Source organism: Lasioglossum baleicum, chromosome 13, assembly GCF_051020765.1.
Source record: "Lasioglossum baleicum chromosome 13, iyLasBale1, whole genome shotgun sequence".
NCBI lineage: Eukaryota > Metazoa > Arthropoda > Insecta > Hymenoptera > Halictidae > Lasioglossum > Lasioglossum baleicum.
In genome coordinates, this window is record NC_134941.1 from 10789872 (window position 1) to 10813843 (window position 23972).

The 23972-nt window shown below is 46.7% G+C and overlaps 1 protein-coding gene across 2 annotated transcripts in view; it reads left to right on the forward strand.

The window, feature by feature from the left end:
• Positions 1-23972, forward strand: part of Actbeta (inhibin subunit beta) — a 40794-nt gene that overhangs the window by 10430 nt on the left and 6392 nt on the right. The window contains exons 2-4 of one of the 2 annotated variants that reach the window (XM_076437147.1): positions 22408-22628; positions 23191-23425; positions 23511-23688. In XM_076437147.1, the coding sequence (XP_076293262.1) occupies positions 22408-22628; positions 23191-23425; positions 23511-23688 (634 nt within the window). The remainder of the gene's footprint in view (positions 1-22407; positions 22629-23190; positions 23426-23510; positions 23689-23972) is intronic. The other variant, XM_076437148.1, reaches the window with a different exon arrangement.

Below are 23972 nucleotides of genomic sequence, written 5' to 3' on the forward strand. Positions count from 1 at the left end.
GCGGTCCCGAGGTCCGCTCCACGATTAGGTAATATAATCGATACGCGTAACCGCTTGGCTGGATCCGACACGAACACGTACTCACGGACACGGCTATTAAACGATCCGCGGCGACGCGTCGCGACGCGGCGTAATCCGTTAAAATCCATCGGTTTGCGCGCGCTCTTAGCCGTAATAGCGCATTCAAGGTCACCTCGCCGCCTCACCGCCTCGCTACCTCGCCACCTCGCCGCCTTGTCACCTCGCCCATCGTGAAACCGTGAAACCGTGGAAAGGAGGTGCTCTCCACCGAGACCTTCTCGACCTTGGCTGCAAACTGGAGGATCCAACGGATCGGGGGAACGGCCCGTTACGATCGGGTTTCTAATGGATTCTCCTATCTGTGGAACGATACGTGGTAGAGGTCGGTGAAAGGGCGCGGAGCAATTGTGTCTCCTCGATGGAATCGGTCGGCCCGGTGAAGGTGGTTCTCTCGAACGCGGGGAACCGGAGTTTATACACGCAGACGATAGGTAAGGGTGCTCGAAAGTCTTGGAAGGTCACGACGTCGGGGCTGACGAGCCAGGACCAGACGAACTAGTTGAGAATAGTTCGAAGCGGGACAGGGTCGAGAGATTCTCTTCACCGTTCTCTGTCGCTCGAACCGTCTCGATCGAACCTGTCTCGAGGAGCGATCTCGATGACTCTCGTACCTGCCGAACGACTCGCGATGTCCTCCATACGGTTTACCCTCCTTCCACGGAAATGCTAAACGAAAGAATCGAAATTCTCTCGCGATCTCCCTCGGAACGACGCGGATGGATCGGAGGGTTGCTGGGCGTGTCTCGTCGACACTTCTTCTCGATCTTCAGCGATCGCGCACCCGCTTAAGGATGTTCTGGAGATACAATGGGAGACAAAAGTACAAGAAATTCGAAATCCATCAATATATTGGCAATGAAAGCCATTCATGAGTATATTTTGCTTACTTTTGTATACCTTTTTTCACACTATTGTCGCGTTTCCATGCTAGTGAGATGACAACACGATAAATTTGACGTTGTGTAACGTTTTGGAGTTTCCAGTGGCGTTTTTTCAAGGTTTAAATAGGGTTTCAAGTGGAATTTTATGAATTCTCCATAAGAAGACGTGTTAAAATGTGCAAACTTTAAGTTGCTATAAATCTTAAACGGCGCAGTGAATCGAACCCAACCTTTGGTAATTGCATTAATTTAGTAAGAATTATATCTTGTCAAATTTTCAAAAATTTTGTTGCGTTTTTATATACCTCCAGAACATTCTTAATACGCTTCGCGAGGCTAATTGTTGTAATAATTTAGAATCTCTATGGCTGTGTGTGTGTGTGTTGCCAAGACAGTCGAGGCAAGGCTTATTAACGCTAAACCTACTACCGCCTGTCAAATGATTGGTTTCTGGTTTTTTCATAATGAAAATTTATTATTACTTCTAGAAATTTCAGTGTTTATTATTCAAGCCTATGTATTTGCAATTTCAACCTTACTTTATTTCAATGAATCAAATTAATGAAAATTTCTCACAATCACCCCTTTCATATAGTTACAATTAGTCCCTGACCTTTAATAACTTCTTGAAGAATTTTAAATATCATACTAACTAAGCGTAATTTACTGATTTAATTCCTCTAATTTCTATTTAATATTATTTAACTTATTAAATTTATTGATAATTTTATACCAACGATGACGCGTGTAATTCGTGGAAGAACTATACAAGGATGTCATTCATGAAACGTTTTAAAATTATTAAAAATTTGAAATAATTTTATTTATTATTTCAGAATTATTTTTCTTTATTTCTTTTCTTTTGAACATACCTACATTGTGCTATTGCACCAAATATTGAAATCGGAATAATATGACCCCATAAAAATATTATCATATTCAACCCTTACGATATCCCATTATTAAATTCTATTATTTTCATTTCCTCAGGAAGGAAATTCGCTTCAGAGAAAGTAAAAAATCACAGAAGGTCTATATAAATTCTATGATATCATTTGTAAATTCAGCAACACGCACATACAACATATTACTTCCATAAAAGCACATTGTCCCGTACATTGTCCCCTCGAATTAACTTGAGATACCTATGAGTTTTTCGTCGGGTCGCCTGTTCGAGCGACTCGGTCATCGGAGGATCTACGTCTTCGGCATTCGGATCGAAGGGATCGCTAGGCGCGAACCGCGGAACGATCGCCGAAGATGAAATTCTAGTCGGCGAACGATATCTTCGGTGAGAAGGGAGTATAGGTATCAAGGAGGTCGTGAGAAAGAGCAGAAGAGGGGCGGGGGTTGCGAGAGAGAGAATCGTTCGAGAAAGTCGTGGACGAGAGCCACCACCGGAGTTCGTTCAACCTGAAGGAGCATCCCAGGGACAAACTCATCTCGGGCAGGACGTGGGCTCAGGCGATGGCAACTGGGAAGAAAAAAATTGGGGATTCCACCCTTTGTTCCCCCGTCTCTTCTCCGCTATCGCGGGAAATATCGGCTACGGGGGGCAGGAACGATCCGAGGGTGGGACGGAGGGTGGGACGGAGAAGTCTGGAGGAGAGTCCGAGGAGAGCCCGAGAAGCCTGAGAAAGCCCGAGAAGCCCGAGGAGAACCAGAGGAGAGAATACGGCGTGGAGAGAGGAGAGAGAGAGAGAGAAAGAGAGAGAATAGAAAGAGGTGGAACAGAGAGGTTGACGGGATGTTCAGGATGGGATGGAACAGTTCGAGAGATGCGTTAGAGTGGGACAGGGTCGAACTCATGGACGAACGAGCCGACGGATAGGACGGCTGGCGCCTGTAGTCAGATCGATGCACGTGGCTCCAGCTGGGCGCCGCTCTTCGTACATCTCCTACACTCCCTTTTATTCCCTCTTGACTCTCCTCGTCCTGCCGCTACAGTACTCTGCTCTAGGATAGAAATCGAGGGTGTGTTTCTCCCTCCTCTCGCCGTCTCCTCTGCTTCCTTTTCCGTCGTGCTCTCTCCTCTTATCCCGCCACAGCCTTCACCCTCTCTCGAATTCTTCCGCTGCCACACGCGCGTGTCGTACATCTCTACCGCGTTTCTTCTCCTTTTTCGAATTTCCTCATTTTTTCCCCTAGTTTCTCTTCTCTTCCCTCTTTGTCCGCGAATTCGTTCCCGTTTCTCTGTGGACCCGCCTTCACAGCGAGGAGAGGAGAGCAAGAGGAAAAAAAAAGAATCGGAATACGAATCGCCGCGTTCCAGCGACGCGAAAACTGCGTGGGTTTTCCGGTTCACCAACCCCGTGTACCCAATTCATTTAATCGCCGTAATCCGAGATTGGCGGGGTTGCGCTTGCGCGAGAGACCTCTCTCTCTCTCTCTCTCTCTCTCCTCTCCTCTTGTAGCCTGTTCCCCTCGAAGCTGCAGAAAAAAAGACGAAAGAAAAGAAAAGAAAATTGAAAATCATAGGATCGTTGGATCACCGGCGTCACGGGGATCATTCATCACTACGGTGCATAGTTTTACCCGATCGGTTGGTTGATTGGTCGGTTGGTCAGTCGGTTCGATATTCGCCTGTACAAAAAGAACGTTCTTGGAGGGTGTTCAGAGATCCTCCGATGAGTTTTCGCGGCGGCTCCCGTTATCCGGATAAATTAATGATCACGATACTAGCCCGGAATGAAAGCAGCGAGATTCCTTTCCCGCGGAATGTCTAGGGCACAAAGGGCAGTCGTTGGGAATCATCCTTTAACAAAGGAGTATGATTCGTGTAATTGCTCGCCTCGCCGCAACAGCAAGATAGAGAGGGGCAAAGGGGAAGAAGAGAAGAGAGAGAGAGAGAGAGAGAGAGAGAGAGAGAGAGAGAGAGAGAGAGAGAGAGAGAGAGAGAGAGAGAGAGAGACGCTTTGGCTCGGGAAACGCCCCGCTCTCCCGCCGATGCTCTCGCCTCGGATACGTCTCATATTTCCCGCAAAGTCAATCGATCAACTCTACGACTTAAACCGACAGCGTTTTCATTTTTCGAAATGAGAGGGCTCGCCGCCGCCGTTGCGCAACTCCCAACGTTGCGCAGTCCGCGGCGCGGAACAATCGGATCTTTGTCAATATCTTTCGAAAAATGCAAGAAATACGCGAGCGGTGGAACAATCGGTTCTTCATCAACGTCTTCTGTCCAGAAAAATTGATGAAGCACGCGAGCGGTCGATTCGGTGCTAAAACACTACCCTCCGCCTCTGGAACGTAATTTTATTTTTCCCACCACGTGCGCGCTTGTTATTTTTCATTTTCGAACACATTCCAACAGCTTGCTCTTCGCAATCTAGTCAGACCTGAAGAAGTAAGATCGATCGAAGAGAAGAGACAATAGAGAATCGATCGGGGCGAGGATCAAGTCGTAGAAGGAGTCAATTATTATTTTCGCAGTCGGTGGAGCCGACATTCCCGTTGTTATTTTTCATTTACAATGACCACGTCCGTAAAATTTCAAACAGTTTTCTCTTTGCAATCTAGCCAGACTTAGTTTTAAGAAGTAAGATCGAGGAGAAGAGAAAGTGTAGAATCGATCGTGGCGAGGATCAAGTCGTAGAAGGAGTCAATGATTATTTTCGCAGTCGGTGGAGCCGACATTCCGGTTGTTATTTTTCATTTCGGGCGACCACGTCCGTGAAATTTCGCACAGCTTTCTGCGATCGAGGAGAAGAGAGGATAGAATCGATCTCGATGATTATTTTCATAGTCGCTGGTGCCGACATACTTTTATTAAATTCGCACGACCAGGAATAACGTGTGCCGAGCGTCGTGGAGGATTTCCTTCTGGAACTCTCCAGTGGAAACTGGGGAATTAGGATAGCCGTCGAAAAGGTCGAACTCCAAATGAAATCGGAGCGGAGCTGTGGTGGTGGATGGTCGCCGATGGCGTGCGACTCGTACTCGCGACGGCGGCTATGATAATGAACAAGCATCGATATTTACGGAACGAGGATGGGGATGGTGACGAGGCACGCGACAATCGACGACCGAGCCGCGACGCTAGATGCTTTTTTCCAGGAACGTAACCTTCCCCTGCTTTTCTTATCGCCCAAACAAACGAGTCGATTCGCGTCATGATTTTCCCGTGAATCAACCCTCCCCTTTTTCCTCTCCCTCTCTCTCTCTCACTCTTCCTCTTTTTTTTCAACGCGTTAACGACCGACGAATCGATTCGCGACGCGTCGACGACGCGCCCCGGGAAACCCGTCCGCGTGTGCACGTTTTCACGCGCGTCAACTCGAGACTTCTCCTCTGGAGAATTGCTACGGGCACTCGAAGCAGGCGTATCGGTAATAACCAGACTTCGCGCCGCCTCGACACATATGCGAGAAAAAAAAAATCATCGTCATCGCGCGAATCAAGATCGCAGGCTTTCTAATTTTCCTCCGGCGCGCCGCCATTGATAAAGTTGCCCGTTCGCGGTATCCGTCTCGTTCCACGTATATTTTCGTAGTCGAGTATAACTGGATTGAATTAAGGTAAAAGCACCAATAGTTGACCAGTCGAGGAAAATTCTCTGCGTGAATTATAGTGAATGCCTCTTGTCCTTTGTTAAATAGAGAGGCTCTATACGTGAAAATGCTGTTTGAACTTTTTATTCGAGTTTTATACTTCGGAGTCGGCAGACAAAATTCTTAACTCGATTTCGACTCCGACTTCGATTCCGACTCTCCAAATTGAAAATATATGTACTCGGAATCATTAAGAGTTGTAATAAAACTGAATGAATAGTTGAAATATTGTATTACAGTCTAAAAATATGGAACAGATAACTCTGATACAACACAACACGACTGTTACTTTCTCACTTTCAGGAAATAGTTAGAAAATACTACTGCCATAACTTTAACTGTTTCTCCTCTACATAGTGCCGAGGTATATACAGTTACTCGAATTAATACTCGGACGCTCTAAAAAAGACGATAACTATTTTAATATTGTACTATACGATTTTAACTTTTCTGGGAAGCTGGAGCAATTAGTTTACTACATGATGTGTACCTTTTTTTCATAAATAGCAATTGAACGGAATTGTAGAAAAAATACTAAAAGTTGCATTTTACACCTTTTTTATGTGGGCTTATATTAAACATATTCTGAAAATTTCGTCAAAATCGGTCTACGATGCGATGAGCTACAAACGTTTACAGATGGTAATAAAAATTGCAGATTCTCACGATTTTCGGCCTCTAACTGCAATGAATCGAAGGATTCATTACATCTTTCAATACTTGTCGTTTTTTCCCGCATCAACCGATTTCGCTGAAACTTCCACACAGACCTACAAATCGTACTTTTTATATTGTCAATATAGGCCCACAAAAAAAGTTGTAAAATGCAACTTTTAGTATTTTCTCAACAATTCCGATCAATTGCAGTTTTTGAAAAAATTTCTTTTCACATCCTGTAGTAAAAACTAATTGCTCTAGCTTCCCAAAAAAAGTTCAAATTGTATAGTACAATATTATAATAAAAAAGTTATCGTCTTTTATAAAGCGTCCGAATATTATAATTCGAGTCACTGTACATATACAATATGTCTATACTGTAGATCGAATATTAGCAATTTATTTATGCATACATAAATCTATTAATGATTTATAAACAAAAGAGCTATAGAGTCGGAGTCGATATATTTTTCTCCGACACTGACACCGACTCCGGGAGTCGATATGTAGCTTTTTCTTATTCCGGCTCCAACTCCAGTGATCAGCAATTACTCCCAAACTCCGACTCCGACTCCGAAGCCCTGGTTTTATAGACATTTTTGAAGATTCAATAATTGCGTCAGAAGTTGTAGTAAAGCTAGAAACACTAAAGGTGGTTACTTTGGTATCGTTTATTGGCAACGATTAGTACAAAGTACAAGTAAAAGGACAAACACAAATGAGAAAAAACGTTAATACCATATAAAATCTAATTTGGGCACAGAGAAAAATGGTCAACTACTGATACGAGGTCAATTACTGGTGCCTTTACCTGTAGAAGGGCCGTGTGCATGCTGTTCATTGGCAATAGGAACCGTGAAGAGCAGAGCAGCGGTCCGTGCAGTGTACGGACAGTCAAAGGGCAACAGAGACGAACCCTTGGCGCGCTCTCGAGGAGCGTAAAACGTGGAACCACCTTCTAGGAACCGATCGAGATCGCGAATTGAAAGCGAGACACGCGTTACTGAAAACCGGCAGACCGGTGAAGCGCCGATTGGCCGATGCGCGACCATCGAGGCAACCACGTGGCGATAGATCTGGATCAGGGTTACCACTCCAGCTATATCTGACCCTCTTATTTGACTGACCGTATTACGGTCAATAGCCTCGGCCCTATAAGATGCGATATATCGCGAGGCTGTGGCACTAGCGATATGGCGCGGGCACTATCGAGTCACACGTCGCTTACGTGTCGCAGCGTAATTAGATTCGCGCTGAGGTCGGCGAGGTTCGACTTTCGACCGTGGATGGAGCTTGGCGACGCTCGACGGTCGTCGCTCGTCGACGATAACGGTGACGGTGACGGTGACGGAGTTACCGCGCGACGGTGTCGGCGAAAACCGTTCTACCTCTCGCACTCTCGCGACCGCAACCAACCCCTTCCGGCCCCCCGTTCACCATCCACCGTTCCACCACCATCCCCAAGCCGTCGCGTAATCACTTTAAACGGTTTTATCGATAGTCCACCGTGCCCGACACTCGACTTTTACTTCGGTCGCGACACTACGCCTCGTCCAATGATTTCCAGATAAAAGTTCCCTCTAACCCGTACACTCGTTTTGCCTCGCCCCCGATCATTCCCTAAGCCGATTCCTCGTTAGAACGTCGCGACGACGTGAACCTTCTGTCCCGTCACTCCCGCGACGGAACTTTGACTCGTCGCTAACTTTCGACAAACGGAGAACCAACAGGCGGCTAACGACGTTATTTCGAGGTTTCGGTTCCCTCTATTGCATCAATCCTCCGAGTGCGGCGCCGGAGTCATTTTTCACTCAACCCGCAACATGGTACATACCCTAGTAGCATTTTGTTGAAATATTGCTTGACAAACTTTTAGGAATGTCGCCTTTTTATGCAGCCGGGCCAACGTCATTGTTAGACTGCGGATCTTTATGCATTTATGAAGAAGATCGTTGGGCGAGTAATTGATTTGAAAAATTTGAGAATATCGTAATGTTGTTCTTATCGCAACAAAGTCATTAAGGGATGTAATTAATTTTTATTGTATCCCTGCTTCCCACGCAATCAATGCAAAATAAAAATTTTCTACCTGAATTGCAACAAACTGTAGTGAAACAGAAATTTATTTTCTATCTTGATACGTTTAATATGTTCAAAATAATATAATAGTGTCTTATAATTCTTTTAATTTTTTTACTGTTTTCAATTACACCTGCTCATTTTTGTCATAAATGCATAACATCCGCTGTCTCGTCATTATAATACGAACGATTAACTGGGACCACTAACATATTATTCCGATCTTCTCTTTCGCGATTGTGTTTACAGTATATCATAAATAATATACATATAAACAATGTATGTTACTCACATAAAGTTTGTCGAAAATCTCGTCGAAAACGATTATCATATACCCACCAGCTAAAACTGGTAAAAATCATAGTTTTTCGCGACTTTTGGGCAGTTTCTTACATTCTTACAGATTCTTACTATATGTATATACATATATAATGTATAACTAACATACATACATGTACAAAATAAATATTTTAAATTTTTATAACGAGCTCTGATAAAAAAGGTTTAAAAAACGTCTTTTTTATTTTCTCATGTAATTCTTAGCAATTACAATTTTTTTTTAATCTTTCATGCCCCTAGAGCGGGCCCTGCGAGAGTCGCAGTCGTTCTCTCTCTACATAGCTGTCCTATCCTACGTTCGGTTCGGTCTTAGAAGATCAAAAAAATAGTGTCCGTCAACGAACATTGCAGACGAACCTCCCGAAGCTTTTGCGACAATAGAAGATTTACTTGTACATCCGTACACTGAGAAAAAAATCCTGTCGAAACAAAAACAAATATATGTTGATTCAATAAGATGTACTATTGAATAGTGCCAATATCATATGAACTTATTTTAATATTAAATACTATTGAATTTCAATAGCAAAACTCATTTCCGCCAATCATATAAGCGAATAGCTTGACCATCAATGTTTTCAAAAAAATAAGATACGGCCTCAAACCAATTCCAGTATAAATCAATACATTTCTCAAATTTTTTTAACAACATATCTGATTGAAGGAAAAAAAGAAATATTACGAATAATAATGTACGGTATTGAATCGAATAAATATTTTCAATCATTTCATGATAAACAATTCAAACACATCACGATTTGCTTCTAAATTTCATACTATTGAAAAGACATACATTGATATTCATCGAAGTAAAAAGATACAATAACACACGCGTGTTATTGAAGTAACTACTTTTTTTTTCTCGGTGTAGCCTAAGTCGTCGTAGGTCGGAAGACCGAGAGTGCTGATGCCCGCGGGGTATACGCACGCAAAACGCTGGGAAAATGATTGAAAAAGAACGGCGGTTTACGACCGAAAGCCTCGGATCTCCGTTCCGCGTACGATCCGCTAAGCTGTTTCTAATACGCTTGTTTGCACCGGACGAGATCGCGAGCGTGACGTTACCGTCATTCGATATCCACGCGACGGGCGACGTGTCTGGGAGAACGGGTGGGAAGGGTCGGAGGGCGGCGGCGGACGTATTCCAGCATCGTAATCGAATTGCGAAACGCGAAGAAGAAATTGGATTTGAGGCTGCGATTGTCGTTTACGTGAATGTCTTTCGTCGTTGTCTGGAGCCTTCGAAATCCGGGAGGCTTTCGCGGTACGACCACGACCGGTGTCTGTTTGTCGGAGCTCGGTAGATTCTTCGAGCTCGCAATCTCACCAGAGAAATCTGACCCCGAAGAATTTGTTTGTTCGAGTCCTTTGTTGTTCGGCTCCCTTCTGTTGGGGGGGGGGGGATCAATTCGGTAGACTCTCCGGTCATTCATCCACGAATACAGTGATAACAGTTTGCGAAGAAGGTAAAAGCTTTCTCTTCTTCTCATCGAATCGTCTCATCGGTCGAATTTGCCTCTCCGGTTCTACGTGCTACAATTTTTTTCCCTTTCAATCCAGCCCGAGTCAGCGGTATTGCATAACTATATCCGACCGCCCCTCACGAGATGTCTCGCAAAGGATTTCTCTCGATCGAGAAGAAGAGGGAAATCGTCTACGACGACGACGACGACAACGACGACGACGACGACGACACGTCGAATCGACGTTTATCGTTCTATCTCGGCTAGATCGGGGGAGGCGACGCCAAACACCAGCACAACGGTCGACGCCGCCTTTTTGACGAAATTGCGAGTCTACGATTTTCTTCAAGTCTCGACCCGCCAAATTGTTTCCCGTCTCGGAACCAGTTTCCTTTCAATCGAGCCATTCGAGAGCAGAACCTCCCTCGGAATAGGCTCCGTCCGCGGGACTAGAGGACGTTTGAAGGAACCAAGGGTCGCTCGGAGGCGGAGGAGGAGGCGGAGGAAGCTTGAAAATCGGAATTTATCGGCGAAGTGTCCTCGTCCGGTTGTTATCGCGCCGTCAACTCGCTGGATTTCCGGCTACCTTTGTTCTCCTATACCTATAGCCTTCTATAGCCTACAGTTTATCACCTGTGACCCTCACCGTTCACTCCTCAGCAATTCGGTGTTTCGGTGTGGTTGAAACAGATAAAACTTCTTCTTATTAATCTCTCTTCTACGAATCTCTCTATTCTCGAGGCACCTTCTCTGTTCTGCGCCGTTTGCTCCTTCGTCCAGGGATTCGTAGACACGAAATTCGTGGAGGGGTTCGTTAACAATAACTGGTACGTATCCGTTTTTGCTAGGCGACCCTAAAAATAGAATGGATGGATGACGAACGAGACGATGTCGCGTGGATAACGCCGGCAACGAGATGACAGTCTCGCAGAGTTTGGCACGCCTCTCGTCGGTCCCGTGGAAAAAGGAACAAGGACCGGGAAGGAAGCTTTCGTTTCGTCGAAATATCGTCCCTGGAAAATACACATCGGGATGAAATAGAGTGCGCGGCGAGAGATCCAGGACTGGACCGTGGCGAAGGAGGTCGTCCTCTCGCGCTCTTTTGCTTGAAATCGATCGGGAAATTTTTATCCACGCCTTTTCTTGTGATTCCGCCATTTTTTTCCCCCCCCCCAATCGAATGCGCGTCGCTCGGTAACTACTCGTCGCGAGCGGAAGCTCTAAATTCCGCCAACGCGGTTAACGATTGGCGCCGCGGAAAAATTGATGCCGATAGAGCGGTTCTCCGTGAATGCGTTTCGTCCGAATAGCGTTCGACGAGCGAACGCAGTGATCGAACATTCCGGACGTCGATTCGCGAACGATATGGAAACGATTCCGTTTCTACGATAATAATTCTTGCACCGTCGCGTCGTTACGGACGAGCTGGCCGGTTAGCTGCGTCGATTCTCGTCGCTTGTAAATTGTCAAAAGCCGATTCTCGCCATCTTGGCCATGTAGCTGGGCCGATTCGCCAATTCCCCGACTCGACGACGACGTCTCGCGTACACGCCGCCGCCGCGTCGTGGAGGACGACGCACGTCGCCGAGCTGGCGAACGGCGAACTCTTCGACAGATTAAACCGTGGAAGATTAAAACGTGCGCACCGCGTCGCGTCGCGCTGCTTCGGGACCTGACCCAAAAACGAAAGGCCAGCGTTCAACCCCGGGTCGAATACGCACGAATTACAATGCGAAAGACGACGCTGCCGGTGTCCCAAATACCACATTAGAATATCGATCGAAACGCGCGATGCAGCTCCGAAAAAGCAACCATCGAACAAATCGCTGCTCGAGATTAGCTGTACGTACACGGACATTAGGCCTGTTGGATGCTCGAGGCCGTTTCGGGAAAGAGCCGTGTCCGTTTCGTCTAAATTATTCCAAGGTTCCGCTAGGGTTGCGGCTATCCTCGTCGACGGGTCGAGCGACGCGCCGAGACTGTTGCGTGTCGCGTGGGGACTCTCTATTAAAGTGTGCCCTGCTCGTATTCCGGATCGATAGACACCGACCACAGATTATAATTGGTCAGCCGGCCAACGCTACGCTGCAACGCCGGCGAAACGTTCGAGTTGTCCGAAAACGATTGTCCTCCCAGCAAAGACGAACGAAAAACGGTCCCAACTTGGACACCGCACCGGTTCGACAGCAAGGAAAGCTCTTGAGAAATGTTAACACTAAACCTACCAACACTGGTCAAAATGACCGGTTCCAGGTTTTTTATTTTACAATTAGAAAAATGTAATGAAACTGATTTCATGAGATACAATTGTATAGATATCTTTGGTAGTGCACGTATCACGATAGGAGCTGCAAAGTCTAAGTAAAGAACATGTACCAGTTACTTTTGAGGCTTGGTAGGAAAAAACATTTTTTCGAAGTCGAAAACGCCCCACACGGGAAAACTTGTGGTTCGTCGTTATAATGACAGGATTAAAATTTTAATGTTGTGCGGTGATGCCTCCAGGTTGCGCATTCAGCTCAAAATTTGAAAATTTCATCATTCTCTTTACAGTGATTAAAACGTCTTTATCCTCAAAAATAGATTAGAATATGGCTACATTTATTTCAATGCTCAAATATTGATTACTAGACTGCGGATCTTTATGCAAAAGAAATGTCGTCTGCATCGATTGCAAGAAATAGAAACGAAATTGGATGTTCATTCTTTCCTTAATGATTTTCAGAGAGGAGAAATCATATATTGACATTTTCAATTTTGAAAATTTTCCAACACTTTTGAATTTCATCTTCTCAATTTTCCTATAAATGCATAAAGATCCGCAGTCTATTGATTACGAACGAATCAAATTGTATTGCATCTAAAAAGAAAGACGTAACATTCATACTTTGTTGGACTTTGCTGAAATCTTCATGACGAGGCTGACTCGTTAAAATACGGAAAGTGGTTGAGAATATCAAAATCGAAATATATTCTGTTGTAGACGGCGCTTAGAGCAATCAAGAAGTATGATTAAACATAATTAAATGTTGAAAATGTTGAAATTCATTGAAATGTTGATATCATACCATAATTCCATTAAAATTGGGGTATTAAGATTGGGTAACCTCCCTTGTAAGTATCGAATAATTTGATATTGACAACCCGCTCGAAGAAAGCAAAGGGAGATCTTCACCGGATCTCGAGAAAGACCACTTGACCAGAGAAACGATTGCACCGAGAATGGTGCTAGACTCCGAACCCGGCAAAAAGTTGGCGTGAATGTCGCAGCCCAAGAGTCTCTTGTCTGATCAAAACTCAATTTCCCTCGTCGATCAAGGACGCTCGACTTTTAACGAATCGAGAGGGTCGCTTCCCAGGCTGGTCAGACTTTACGCTTCCGACTACCCTTTGGACCGAATCTATGGAAGTTTAACACAAAACCTACCAAGCACTGAAATCGATAAAAATTTTACCTTACAAAAATGACAAGTCTGTATTGTATTATAATAAAAGTGGTACATCCATTTACTTGGATTGTGTACCATTTTTATCACAGTATATTCTGGAATAAAGAAATTTATTGAAACATTTCTCACGGGAATAGCTGTATAATTTTGATAGTTTTAAAACAAGACGCTCCTCCGCAGGATTGCAAGGGTGCGGAATGCGCCATCTCATTTCTCGATAATCCAAAGATGGAGTTTCTCAGTAGTCAGAAGCGCTAGATGAAAGATCATTCTCGACCACAATCGCCCTCAAAAACCAATTTTTACGTTTACGAGGTGTAATTTGCATTATTCGACAGCGAAATTTGCATTATTCCGAAGCATAAAGCCATGTTATAATGCAAATTACGCATCGTAATCGTAAAAATACGACTTTCGAGGGTGATTGCGGCCTAGATTGATCTTTTATCTAGCGCTTTTAGATCTCATCCGTCTCGAGTTGAAACCGAAAAGTGTCGCTGAAAGATATACTTCTGGCATTCCAGAAAAGTAATGGAGCTCCAGCGATACTCTTCCGGTGGAGTCCCTCGTTATGATTTTACTTCGTTACCCAGAATTCTGCGCTTTGTAGCTTTTTAATTCGGTCCGTACAAGATGCGGGAACCTTGCCATGTCGTACACGTCGACCGACACAGGTTGCATCGTGTTTTAATTTAAGACAGCAATTACGATACTGTTGGAAATTGGGACGATCGTCCAATTAAATGAAAAAACTGGACAGTAGTTTCCGACGGAGCTAACGAGAACGCTGTCAGCTGACGACGCCGAGACGCGTGGTCATGGCCGGTCGTGTAAATCTGTCGACGAACGAGCTGCAAGGGGATGCGATCCCCTCTGAAGATCTAGAATCCCGGCGGGAGGGGCGCGATGATCCCCAGAAAAAAAAGAAGAGAGACAGCTCCCGTGTCGAAGTGGTGTTCTACACCCAAATAGGACTAAGAGTGTCCGCTGGAAGCTCGAAGCCCGTCGACAACGCTAACAACCCTTCCAAATGATGTTGTCCCGACAGGAGACACGAGACAGGAGAGAAGACAGGGGATGGCAGATCCGGTGGTGTCGCATTGCGGCGCGAAGGGGCAAAAGTACCCGATGCTACGCGATCCTACGCGATCCTACGCGATGCTACGCGCTGCGCTGCGTACCGACCTCGAAAAGTACAGTGCACGGACTCCCCTCGGGTCTCGAACGAGGCCGGACCAAAGTCGAACGACGCCCCTTTACGCTCCGGTGTGCCCGATGCCCAATGCCTGCTGCCCGTTCCGACTGGACGTTACTTCGACCACGCTTCGAAAGCAATGACAGAGTAATCCAGAAATATTTTACGGGATAACGCCGATTAGTCTAATCGACAAAGTCCGAGGTGAAATCTTCTCATTGGCAAGATTCGACGACCGAGAATAATGTTAAGCGTGAGAGGGAGAAGCTGTTTCGTCGAGAGGAGAGAGCAACAGATTAATTGGGAGCAACTCGAACGCGGCCGCGGCCCTAGTCGGGGGCGGTGGAGCTCGGTCTCTCTCCCGGTAATTATTTCTTCGGGTTTGTTTACCGCATCCCGGCCTGTCTCAACGACAAGATCTCGACCCGAAAAGAGTGTTTGCCGACGGATTCTCCGCGCGAGAAGCCTCTCTCGGGGAAAGCGGACAGACCGGCACGTCGTTATCAAATTGTTGAGATACCGGTATTTGTTCAACGACGAACGTCCCTCGGTGATTTCACGTTTTCGCGAATTAACTGCTCGAAATATGTACGTGCTTTCGTGTCCTCTACTTAACGCTATACAAAAAATGCCCTTTCACTTTGTTCCTCAAATATGTTCCTTTAATTTGTTCCCTTGCTTTGTGCCTGCATTTTGTTCCTTTACTTTCCCACTCGAATAATGTTGCTTCAGTTTGCTCCTTGCTTTGTGCCTGTACTTTGGTCCTTTAGTTTGTGTCGTTACTTTGTTCTTTTAATTTGTTCCCATTGGTTTGTTCCTCGACTATGTTGCTTTAGGAAACATCACCGGTCAAAGTGACCGTCTCCAGATATAATAAAAATTATTTCATAAGAAATTAGTGTATAGATAGCTCTAGTAGAGCACGTACTAAAGTCTAAATAAAATCAATCTTGTCGTTTATACAGGGTGAGTCACCTAACGTTGCCATCTTAAATATCTTTGTTGCTTTTAAAGATACGTCAAATGTCTACAGAACAAAGTTGAATGGTTCAGTGGGGCTCACGCGATACCAAAAATATTTTCGTTTTTATGTGATTTTTGTTAGAGATATCGAGGTCACCTTCATTTTTTGAAATGGAAGAACAGCTACAATGATAGTCCCTTTCATTAGGAATTCAGTGACTATAATTTATACTTTAATACTTTCTAAGTAGCTCCTAGCGGAGTTGGGCAAAAATTTAATCAACGATTGACGACTAAATTTCTACTTCAATCGTTAATCGAAATTAACAACAATTAATCTCCTAGTTTAGTCGTTAATAGCGGTTGACGATTAAATACTTATTAATCATTAAAATTGCGGTTAACGATTAAATACTTATTCATCGTTAATTGTAAATAACGATTAAATTTCTACTTTAGTCGTTAATTGCGATTAACGATTACATTCCTTTCAATTGTAATCGTCAATCGGATAATTGATTAATGATTAACTGCTGAAATTTCAAAATGAAATACGTAATCAAAAAAATATTGTCATTTGGTCTATAATATAAACTCTGTTTACGTGCTTTTATGTTCTTTTCGATGATTTCTTTTTTTAATTAACGATTGACGATTAACTTCAGCAATCCATTGATCCAATCGTCAATTTTTCGATGATTTCTTCTTTTAATCAACGATTGACGATTAACTTCATTAATCAATTGAATCAATCGTCGATTTTTCGATGATTTCTTTTTTTAACCGTACACATTAATCAATCAATCACGATTAAAATTCTCTGGCTCCTAGTCCATATAACAGACACAGAACATTAAAAGTTCGCAGTCTAGTCGTTACTCACTCACTAATTTTCGAAGCCGCTTATTTGTACACTTCATATTTAGGCTTTAAAAACAGCAAAGATATTTGAGGTGGCAACGTTAGGTGACTCACCCTGTATAAGGGAACATGTACCAGTTACTTTTAAGTCTCCGGTAGGTTTAGCGTTAACGAAATAGCGAAACGGCGCAGAGAGGTGGCGGTGGAGGTAGATGATAGCGAGGGGAATAGTCCGAGAGGATGCCCCCCGGGGGTGGGAGTGTGACGGGCGAAAAAGGAGCAAGGAATACCGCGCGCGATATTCCCGAAAAGATAAATGCTCGCGCGAGATGTCGCCGCAAGCGGTGATTTCATCGTCTTCTAGTCGCAATTGTGCCACAGATATTTCACCGCTAAAAATCCGAATTACTTTTTGTCGATCACGTGCCAAGGACGAAAAGCTTTCCGGAGCCACGCTTTATACCCTCCTCCATTGTGGATGTCCACATATGTTCCATATACGCGACGCCGCGCCATGCCACAGGCAAGACAAAGATTCTCATCCCCGCCCCCGTTTCGACCGTCGTTGGAACGCTTTTCAATTTTATTCGGCTCTTATAGCGGCAGTGATCGTCGCCGTTAGGCTGCTGCCTGACACCGGTCCGCGTCGCGTGAAATCAAAGACTAATTCTGTTAAAATTAATCGTGGGAACCAGGGCCGTGCTCTGCTATGATACAGAGAGGCGGCCGCATCAGGCGGTACCGTAAGGGAGCGGCATAAATCAAAATTGAAATTGAACCATTCAATAATTAAAAATCATTACGCAACGCTGTTCTACAGGGTGTCTCAGCTGAAGGAGGCCACCTAAATATCGCCTTTATTTTTAATGACACAAAAATAATATTTATGGCATAATTTAAATGGTATCGAAGGAGCAATATCATAGAAGAACAATTTTCTTTGTCCGGTTATTTTTTCAATAGTTTTTTCAAGATCATCGTAATTTTTTATCGGGAAAACTTATTCTTTTTATTCAGTTAACATACGTAAGTTATACGCATGAAATATTTGTTTAATCGTGTTTTACGTTGCCTTTACGCCGTCTATAACAGAACATAATCTTCAAAATGCCGATATTTTCAAATTTTCGGCTGAATGCGCAGCCTGAAGGCAGCATCGCACAACTTTGATATTTCGATCCTGTCATGATGGCGTCGATCCACAATTTTTTCGAACCAGCAAAATGTTTCTTCGACCCGGTCTAGTACACAGTAATTTTCAACAATTTCCTCATCGCGTTACAGTGTACGAAGTATTCGTACACCTTTTAAAAACTAATAACTTTTTTATAATTGTACCAAACGACCTGATTTTTTATAATGAATGATGTTGCAAAAAAGATTTTACAAAAATTATAATTTACAAGGTTACATGCAAAAATAAAAATGAAATGTTCAGCATGTGTATAACTAACATAGATCTACAAAACATATATTTTAAATTTTCATCAAGGTCCCAAATAGAAAAGCTTTAAAAAATGTTTTTTTTTTATTTTCGCATGCAACCTTGTCAATTGTAATTTTTTGAACATCTTTTTTGCATATCATTTCGCAAACCAATGCTTCTAAATGATTATAAAAAATCAGGTCGTTCGCTACAATTATAAAAAAGTAATAGTTTTTAAAAGGTGTACGAATACTTTGTACACTCACTATATATATGAGAGTCTACTGTATGTTATTCCGATATTGATGTATACGATCCATGATTTACCGTATTTCTTTCAAATCACAATCATCGGAATAATCGAAACCAGTTCGAACTCCTTTCGAAACAAAGATCACCCGCTTCGAGACGAGGACGTGGACTCGGGGGCGTGGTTTTCGGGAGAAGCAACGTCAATAGCAATATTAATGATAATAAACGATGCAACCCGATCGAACGGCGATCGAGGCAAAGATGTCGGGATTCCGGGTTGGCGATAGGTACTAGGTGTACGGCGGCGTGGCGCGGCGGTAGAACGAGGGGGAAGGGGTGACCGAATGTATCTTCGCCGCGAAAAGATGAATTCGCAGGGGGCGCGATTCGAACAGCGCCCGTGGTACAGTTATTCGAGAGTTCGCCATGTGGAACGACATAACCGTGCGGCATTAATGTCCCATCGATCCTGTTTTTTACGGTGCGTTCGTTCCCGAAGCATCGAAATCGAGGGTATCTCCTCGCCGAGCTATTTTATGTATCGGTCGTCGAAATCCGCACCGACAGACGGTGCTTGCCCCGTCCGCGTTCGTCGCGTCTCCCCCGCCCCCGTCTCCACGGCCCGATAAATCCGCGCGATCTTTAATATTTACTGGCGCTTACACTCCGGCTGTACCACTAGCCGGGCTCAACCGCTCGTTTCTACTACTCGCGAACTCCGACGATCGTTTCCTTTCGAGTTCCGGCCCCTCTCCAGTCACCTAAACTTTGGAAGGGGGATCGAGTGTGTCGCAGCGAGAACGCGACATCCGCAATTATATTTCGACGGATCCGAATTTCATCGAGGCTCGTATCCACCAGCAAAGAATCGTCTCGATAGCGGTCGAGGCCCGAGTTCCATGTAATCGCGACCGAGTTCGAAGTCGGCAAGAAAAAGAAAATTGCGGAAACGCGTCGGGCGCCGCGCGCGTTATCTGGACATCGCCAAGGAACCCGGCTACGCTTCTCTTTCTTCTTTCTCCGGTGTTCCAGCGTTTCGAGAAGCTCGCCGGTCTTTTCGAAAACGGAAAAAGGGAGAGAAGCTCGTCGGAGATCCGCTTCGGAGGATCGAACCGAGATCGATCGTTTCTAAAGAGAAGCACGGAGAAGGGAGAGACAGTGTTCTTCCTAGAGGAAACTCGTCGGGCTCGTTATTCCGCCGTAATTCGGTAACTTATAATGCCTGGTTGGAACGCGACGGTCTTATTGAAACACGGAGCCACGGAGAAACGAGCGCCGCGGCCCCGAGACCAGTCTCGTGGCAGCTCTCCCTGATCCGCGAGCCAAAATCTCGCCGCGAGCGGCGCGTGATGGACGATCCCGTATCGATCACACGCTCTCCCGAGACCGAGCTACCGAGCAGCCGAGAATCCTCCGGGTTGGAGTCGCTCGAACGATTTGTTCCGGCGACGACGACGGCGGCAAAGAAGACGATGACGACCACGACGACAAAGACGACAAAAGACGATGACGGACCGTTCGAAGCTAGCGTCGCGTGAAAGAAGCGACGTGTGCGCGACGAACACCAACGTTTTCAACGAGTTCGCGAGACCGTTGGTAACGAAAGGGGGCGCGAGACGACGCTTCCAGCCATGCTGCGAGCGACTCTCGGATGCGAAACGACGAACGAGGTGTGAATACGGCGATAGGTGAACACGAGAGGCTACGGAAGAGCCCTGAGAAGAGGGTGCGAAGGCGAGCGACGAGCGCGACGCGTCGCAACGGTCTCGTCCATCTACACCGACGCTCAAAAGTCGCGAGACCAACCCCTGTTCGACGTGTTCCTCTTGCGAAAAGACCCGATCTCCCCTCGTTTTGACGAGTTTTGGCGATCCAAGCCCAGACCACCGTCTTATTTTGCATCGGGTCGAGGTCGCCCAAACTGTACCCGAGAAATTCCTGGTTCCTCCTCTCATTTCCTCGAAATCCTTCGCCCGCTAGAAACGACCACCGAGTTGCGGTGTATACATCCGAGCCGTGCTTCGGGAGAAGCTTTCGTCCCGGAAATTCCGCGTCGACTATAACGCCGTAGATCAGAGAGAAGGGACGAATTGCGACGATCACGATTTCGGCCGCGCGACGCATGCAGCTTCGTAGGAATCCTGGATGTCTCGAGGTCTGAAAGCTTCGCAGGGAGAAACGTCTCCCGTTTGGATCGGACGCATCCCCGACTTTTGAGCGGCGGTGTATATCGGTCGGTCCGCACTTAAAAGGTTAAGCGCGTTGCCGGGAGGCCGGTGGGTTGAATTTCTCCGCGGCTGGCGTCGCGTCGCGTCGTGTCGCGGCGGTCCACGTCGCGGCTAGGCGAGGAGACTCGTGCGCGCCGCGCGGAAGCGGACGAGCGCGAGCGGGGGTGTGGGCGTCGTTGACTCTCGTAGGGGAGCCTCCGGCGGTGTCGATGTCGGTGTCGGTGTCGGTGTCGATGTCGGTGTCGGTGGTGCTTGCAGGCTGTCTGTACAAGAGAAAAGAAGGAAGGGAGCGGGGCGGGACGAGGGAATCGGAGAGAGAAAAGGAGAGGGGAAGAGAAAGAGGGAGAAAGAGAACGGCGAAGGAGAAGAGGGCGAGCAGGGGTGAAAGGCGGAAGGCAGACGGGCGGCAGACACCCCATGCTTATCCCCGCCCCTCCAACGACTCCCGGTCCGTGACTCACCAAACCGTTAAGGGATGAAGCCGCCCTGCTTTCAATGCAACACACAGGCGCGTACCACCGCAAAGACATTCGCGGATAGATCGGCTTGTACGCGCGCGCGCGCTCGCTCGCTCGCTCACGTTCTTTCCCGGATGCCCCCGCGGTACACACGCACACTTACACATGCGGGCGCGAGCGCGAATATACACGCATTGCCCGCTTGGCCATCGTCGTTGCTCGATAGCCGCGATGTATCTCTTGTTACGCTCCTGTACGAGAGAGAAACAAAGCGAGGCAGAGAGACAGAGAGAGAGAGAGAGAGAGAGAGAGAGAGAAATCTACCTTCTCTCGCGTGTTGTGTTTCATCGCGGGGATCGGTGTATGCCGCCACCCTCTCCTCCATGCATCTACACATAATACAGCCGGACATACCCCTCCGCTACCCCGGGATCTATGTTCACGCGTTCACACGCACGCAAGCACGCACATACCCATGCAGTATGCTCTCGCATGCATATCTATTCGCGCATTGTTACCGCTGTGTGTAACGCTCGCTGCATTACAACTATTCGGTCTCTCGTGCGCTTTCTCGTGGTCTCCGCCACGCTGAGACGACGACGACGATGGAGGTTGCAAAGGGGTGGGCGCGGACAAGAGACAACGGGAGCAAAAAGAAGAAGTTCGCCTACAGAAAAATCCACCCTCTGACCGCTGCGATCGCCGCCCGGTCTCTCCGTGGTTCTTCCGCTTCGTCTCTCCTTTTTTCCCGTTCGCTTTTTCGCTTTATCGACCGCCGGTCGATCGACGATTAGAACGATGTACGGGCAACGGGGGGCGGTCTTCCGAAATTTTTGCGAGCGGGTCGCGTCCCGGTAACCCTTCTCCTACTCCCCGAGCCGTCGATCCCATCGAGTAATTTCCCAAATAGATCGTATATCTATCCCCCGCTCGAGGGGGTGGTCTCTACGAGATAGAACGATCCCTTTCTGTCTCTCTCTCTCGCTCCCTTTCTCGTCGCCTGGTCGCGTCGCCTCGGCGGAGGACCTCGGATTTACGGAAGCTAAGGGACGACTTTGTCTCGCAACCCCGTTGAGTAACGCTTGTTCGCAGCTCGAACTTCGCCGGGTCGGAAGTTACGATCGCAATAGATTTATCGACGGCACGAAGTCGACCGGAAGGAAACCGGAGGAACACGCGTTACCACGCAGTACACGTTGTACACGCGCGAACCACGATCAACCCGATGCCGAGGGTATGGGTCTCGGGGGTGTGGTTTGCGGAACGCATTCAAAAAATCGATAAGTTCTGCAGCCGCCGTGGAACGAAGAAAAACGAAAACGAAAACCGTGCCGGCAACGGGTTGCCGCGATTTTACGCGTCGCGCGTTTTCGCCTGTACGCCTCTTTGCCTCTCTCTTTGTCTCTCCCTGTTCATCGCCTGCTCTCGTTCCCGCTCCTCTCCCTCACTGTGTCCTCTGCTTCTCCCTCTCTCTCTGCGTCCGTCAAGCGAATCGAGTATATTCCCTCTGTTGTTCTGCACGCAGGACGAACGCTGAACGGTCAACCGTTGCTGGAGTTCCCGATGTCCAGCGGGGAGCCGGCCTTGGAACCTCTCAGGATCAAACGAGCCACCCTCTGGGCGAGAGTCGAGTTCAGGCACGCCCATCATTATCAGCGTCACCGTACGGGCCAGACCAACCAAAGAAACATCACGCTATGGGTATTCAGGGTACGTTGCGGCAACTCGACGCACCTGCGTGGAAAGGTAATTCCTCGGCTGCTCCTCCTTTACCGATTTGCCACGGGACCAACGTACCCGAACGCAACGGGATAGCTGTCGCTGAAACCTCTAGACCCCCGAGAGAATGTTCGACTACTCGATTACTCGACTTACTCGACTACTCGACACCCGCTCTCCGTTCCGCACCCGCTTCGCGGGGGCTAATCGATCGAAAGTTTCGGGTACTTCCCTCCGCCCCCGTCCTGCGCCGCCCCGCAGTCGGTTCAAGTCGAAAGACAAAGATCGAATTTCACATGGGGAACGGAAAAGGGACGGGGTTGGAAGAGGGACTTTCGCGCTTTCATCCGATTTATATAAATTTAATCGCGTTAAAACGTACCGCGATCTTAAGCCGCCTTACCAACAATTTGTCCAATATAACCGGCTACGGTTGACGGGTTTCAGCCGATCGGGAAGCTTCGAATAGTATCTAAGCTGGCGCGTCTAGGTGAAAAAAAAAGAACAGAGAGAGAGAGAGAGTTGAGAGAGACAGGGAAAAAAGAGGGAAGAATAAGAACGGTACAAAAGAACCGGGTTGGTTTCTCAGGAACTCGGGCAACACCTGGAAATGGTGACATCACTGGGGGTGAACATCGGGCAACTCGGCTGGTTGAAATTCGACGTGACCAGGGTCGTGAACAGCTGGTACACGGCGAGCGGAGATTCGGCGAGGGACAAGTTGACGTTGCTGGTCGATTGCACCGGATGCGGCTCCCACGTTTACGTGTCGACGTTCGACGGACACTCTGCGCACGTGATCGAGTCGTCCTTGAACGCGAAAGGTACCCGCCCCGAACATCCTCGATTCCTTTTTATTTCTTCGTCGAGTTTACCCCGATTCTAGAACTTGCCGATATGCTGTTCCAGGTGCTCAAGATCCGGACAGGCCTTTCCTGGTGGTTCGCACGGATCCGGCGGCGGTGAAACGCGTCCGGAGACGAGCGGTGGAATGCAGCGGCGCGATCAAGGGCCAGTGCTGCAAGCAGAGGTTCTACGTGAACTTCTCGCAACTTGGCTGGGACGACTGGATAATCGCGCCTCAGGGGTAAGCGACGGAATCGGTATCGGTCGATAATCGCGTCGGATAATATTATCCGGGTCTCGCGAGCAGAACGAACAACGTTGGACGACGCACAGTGGAGCAAAGTGATGAATTTTGAGTAAAAATCGAAGGACTTTCGATAAATATCAGATAGAGCGATGACTTTTTTTAATTAGAGCTGAAATATTATAATACAATATCGAGTCAGACTCGTGATGAAGTTTCTAAATAGAGTCTAATAAAGTGTGCTATTAATTTCCTTTAAATCCAAATGAAATTCTACTTTG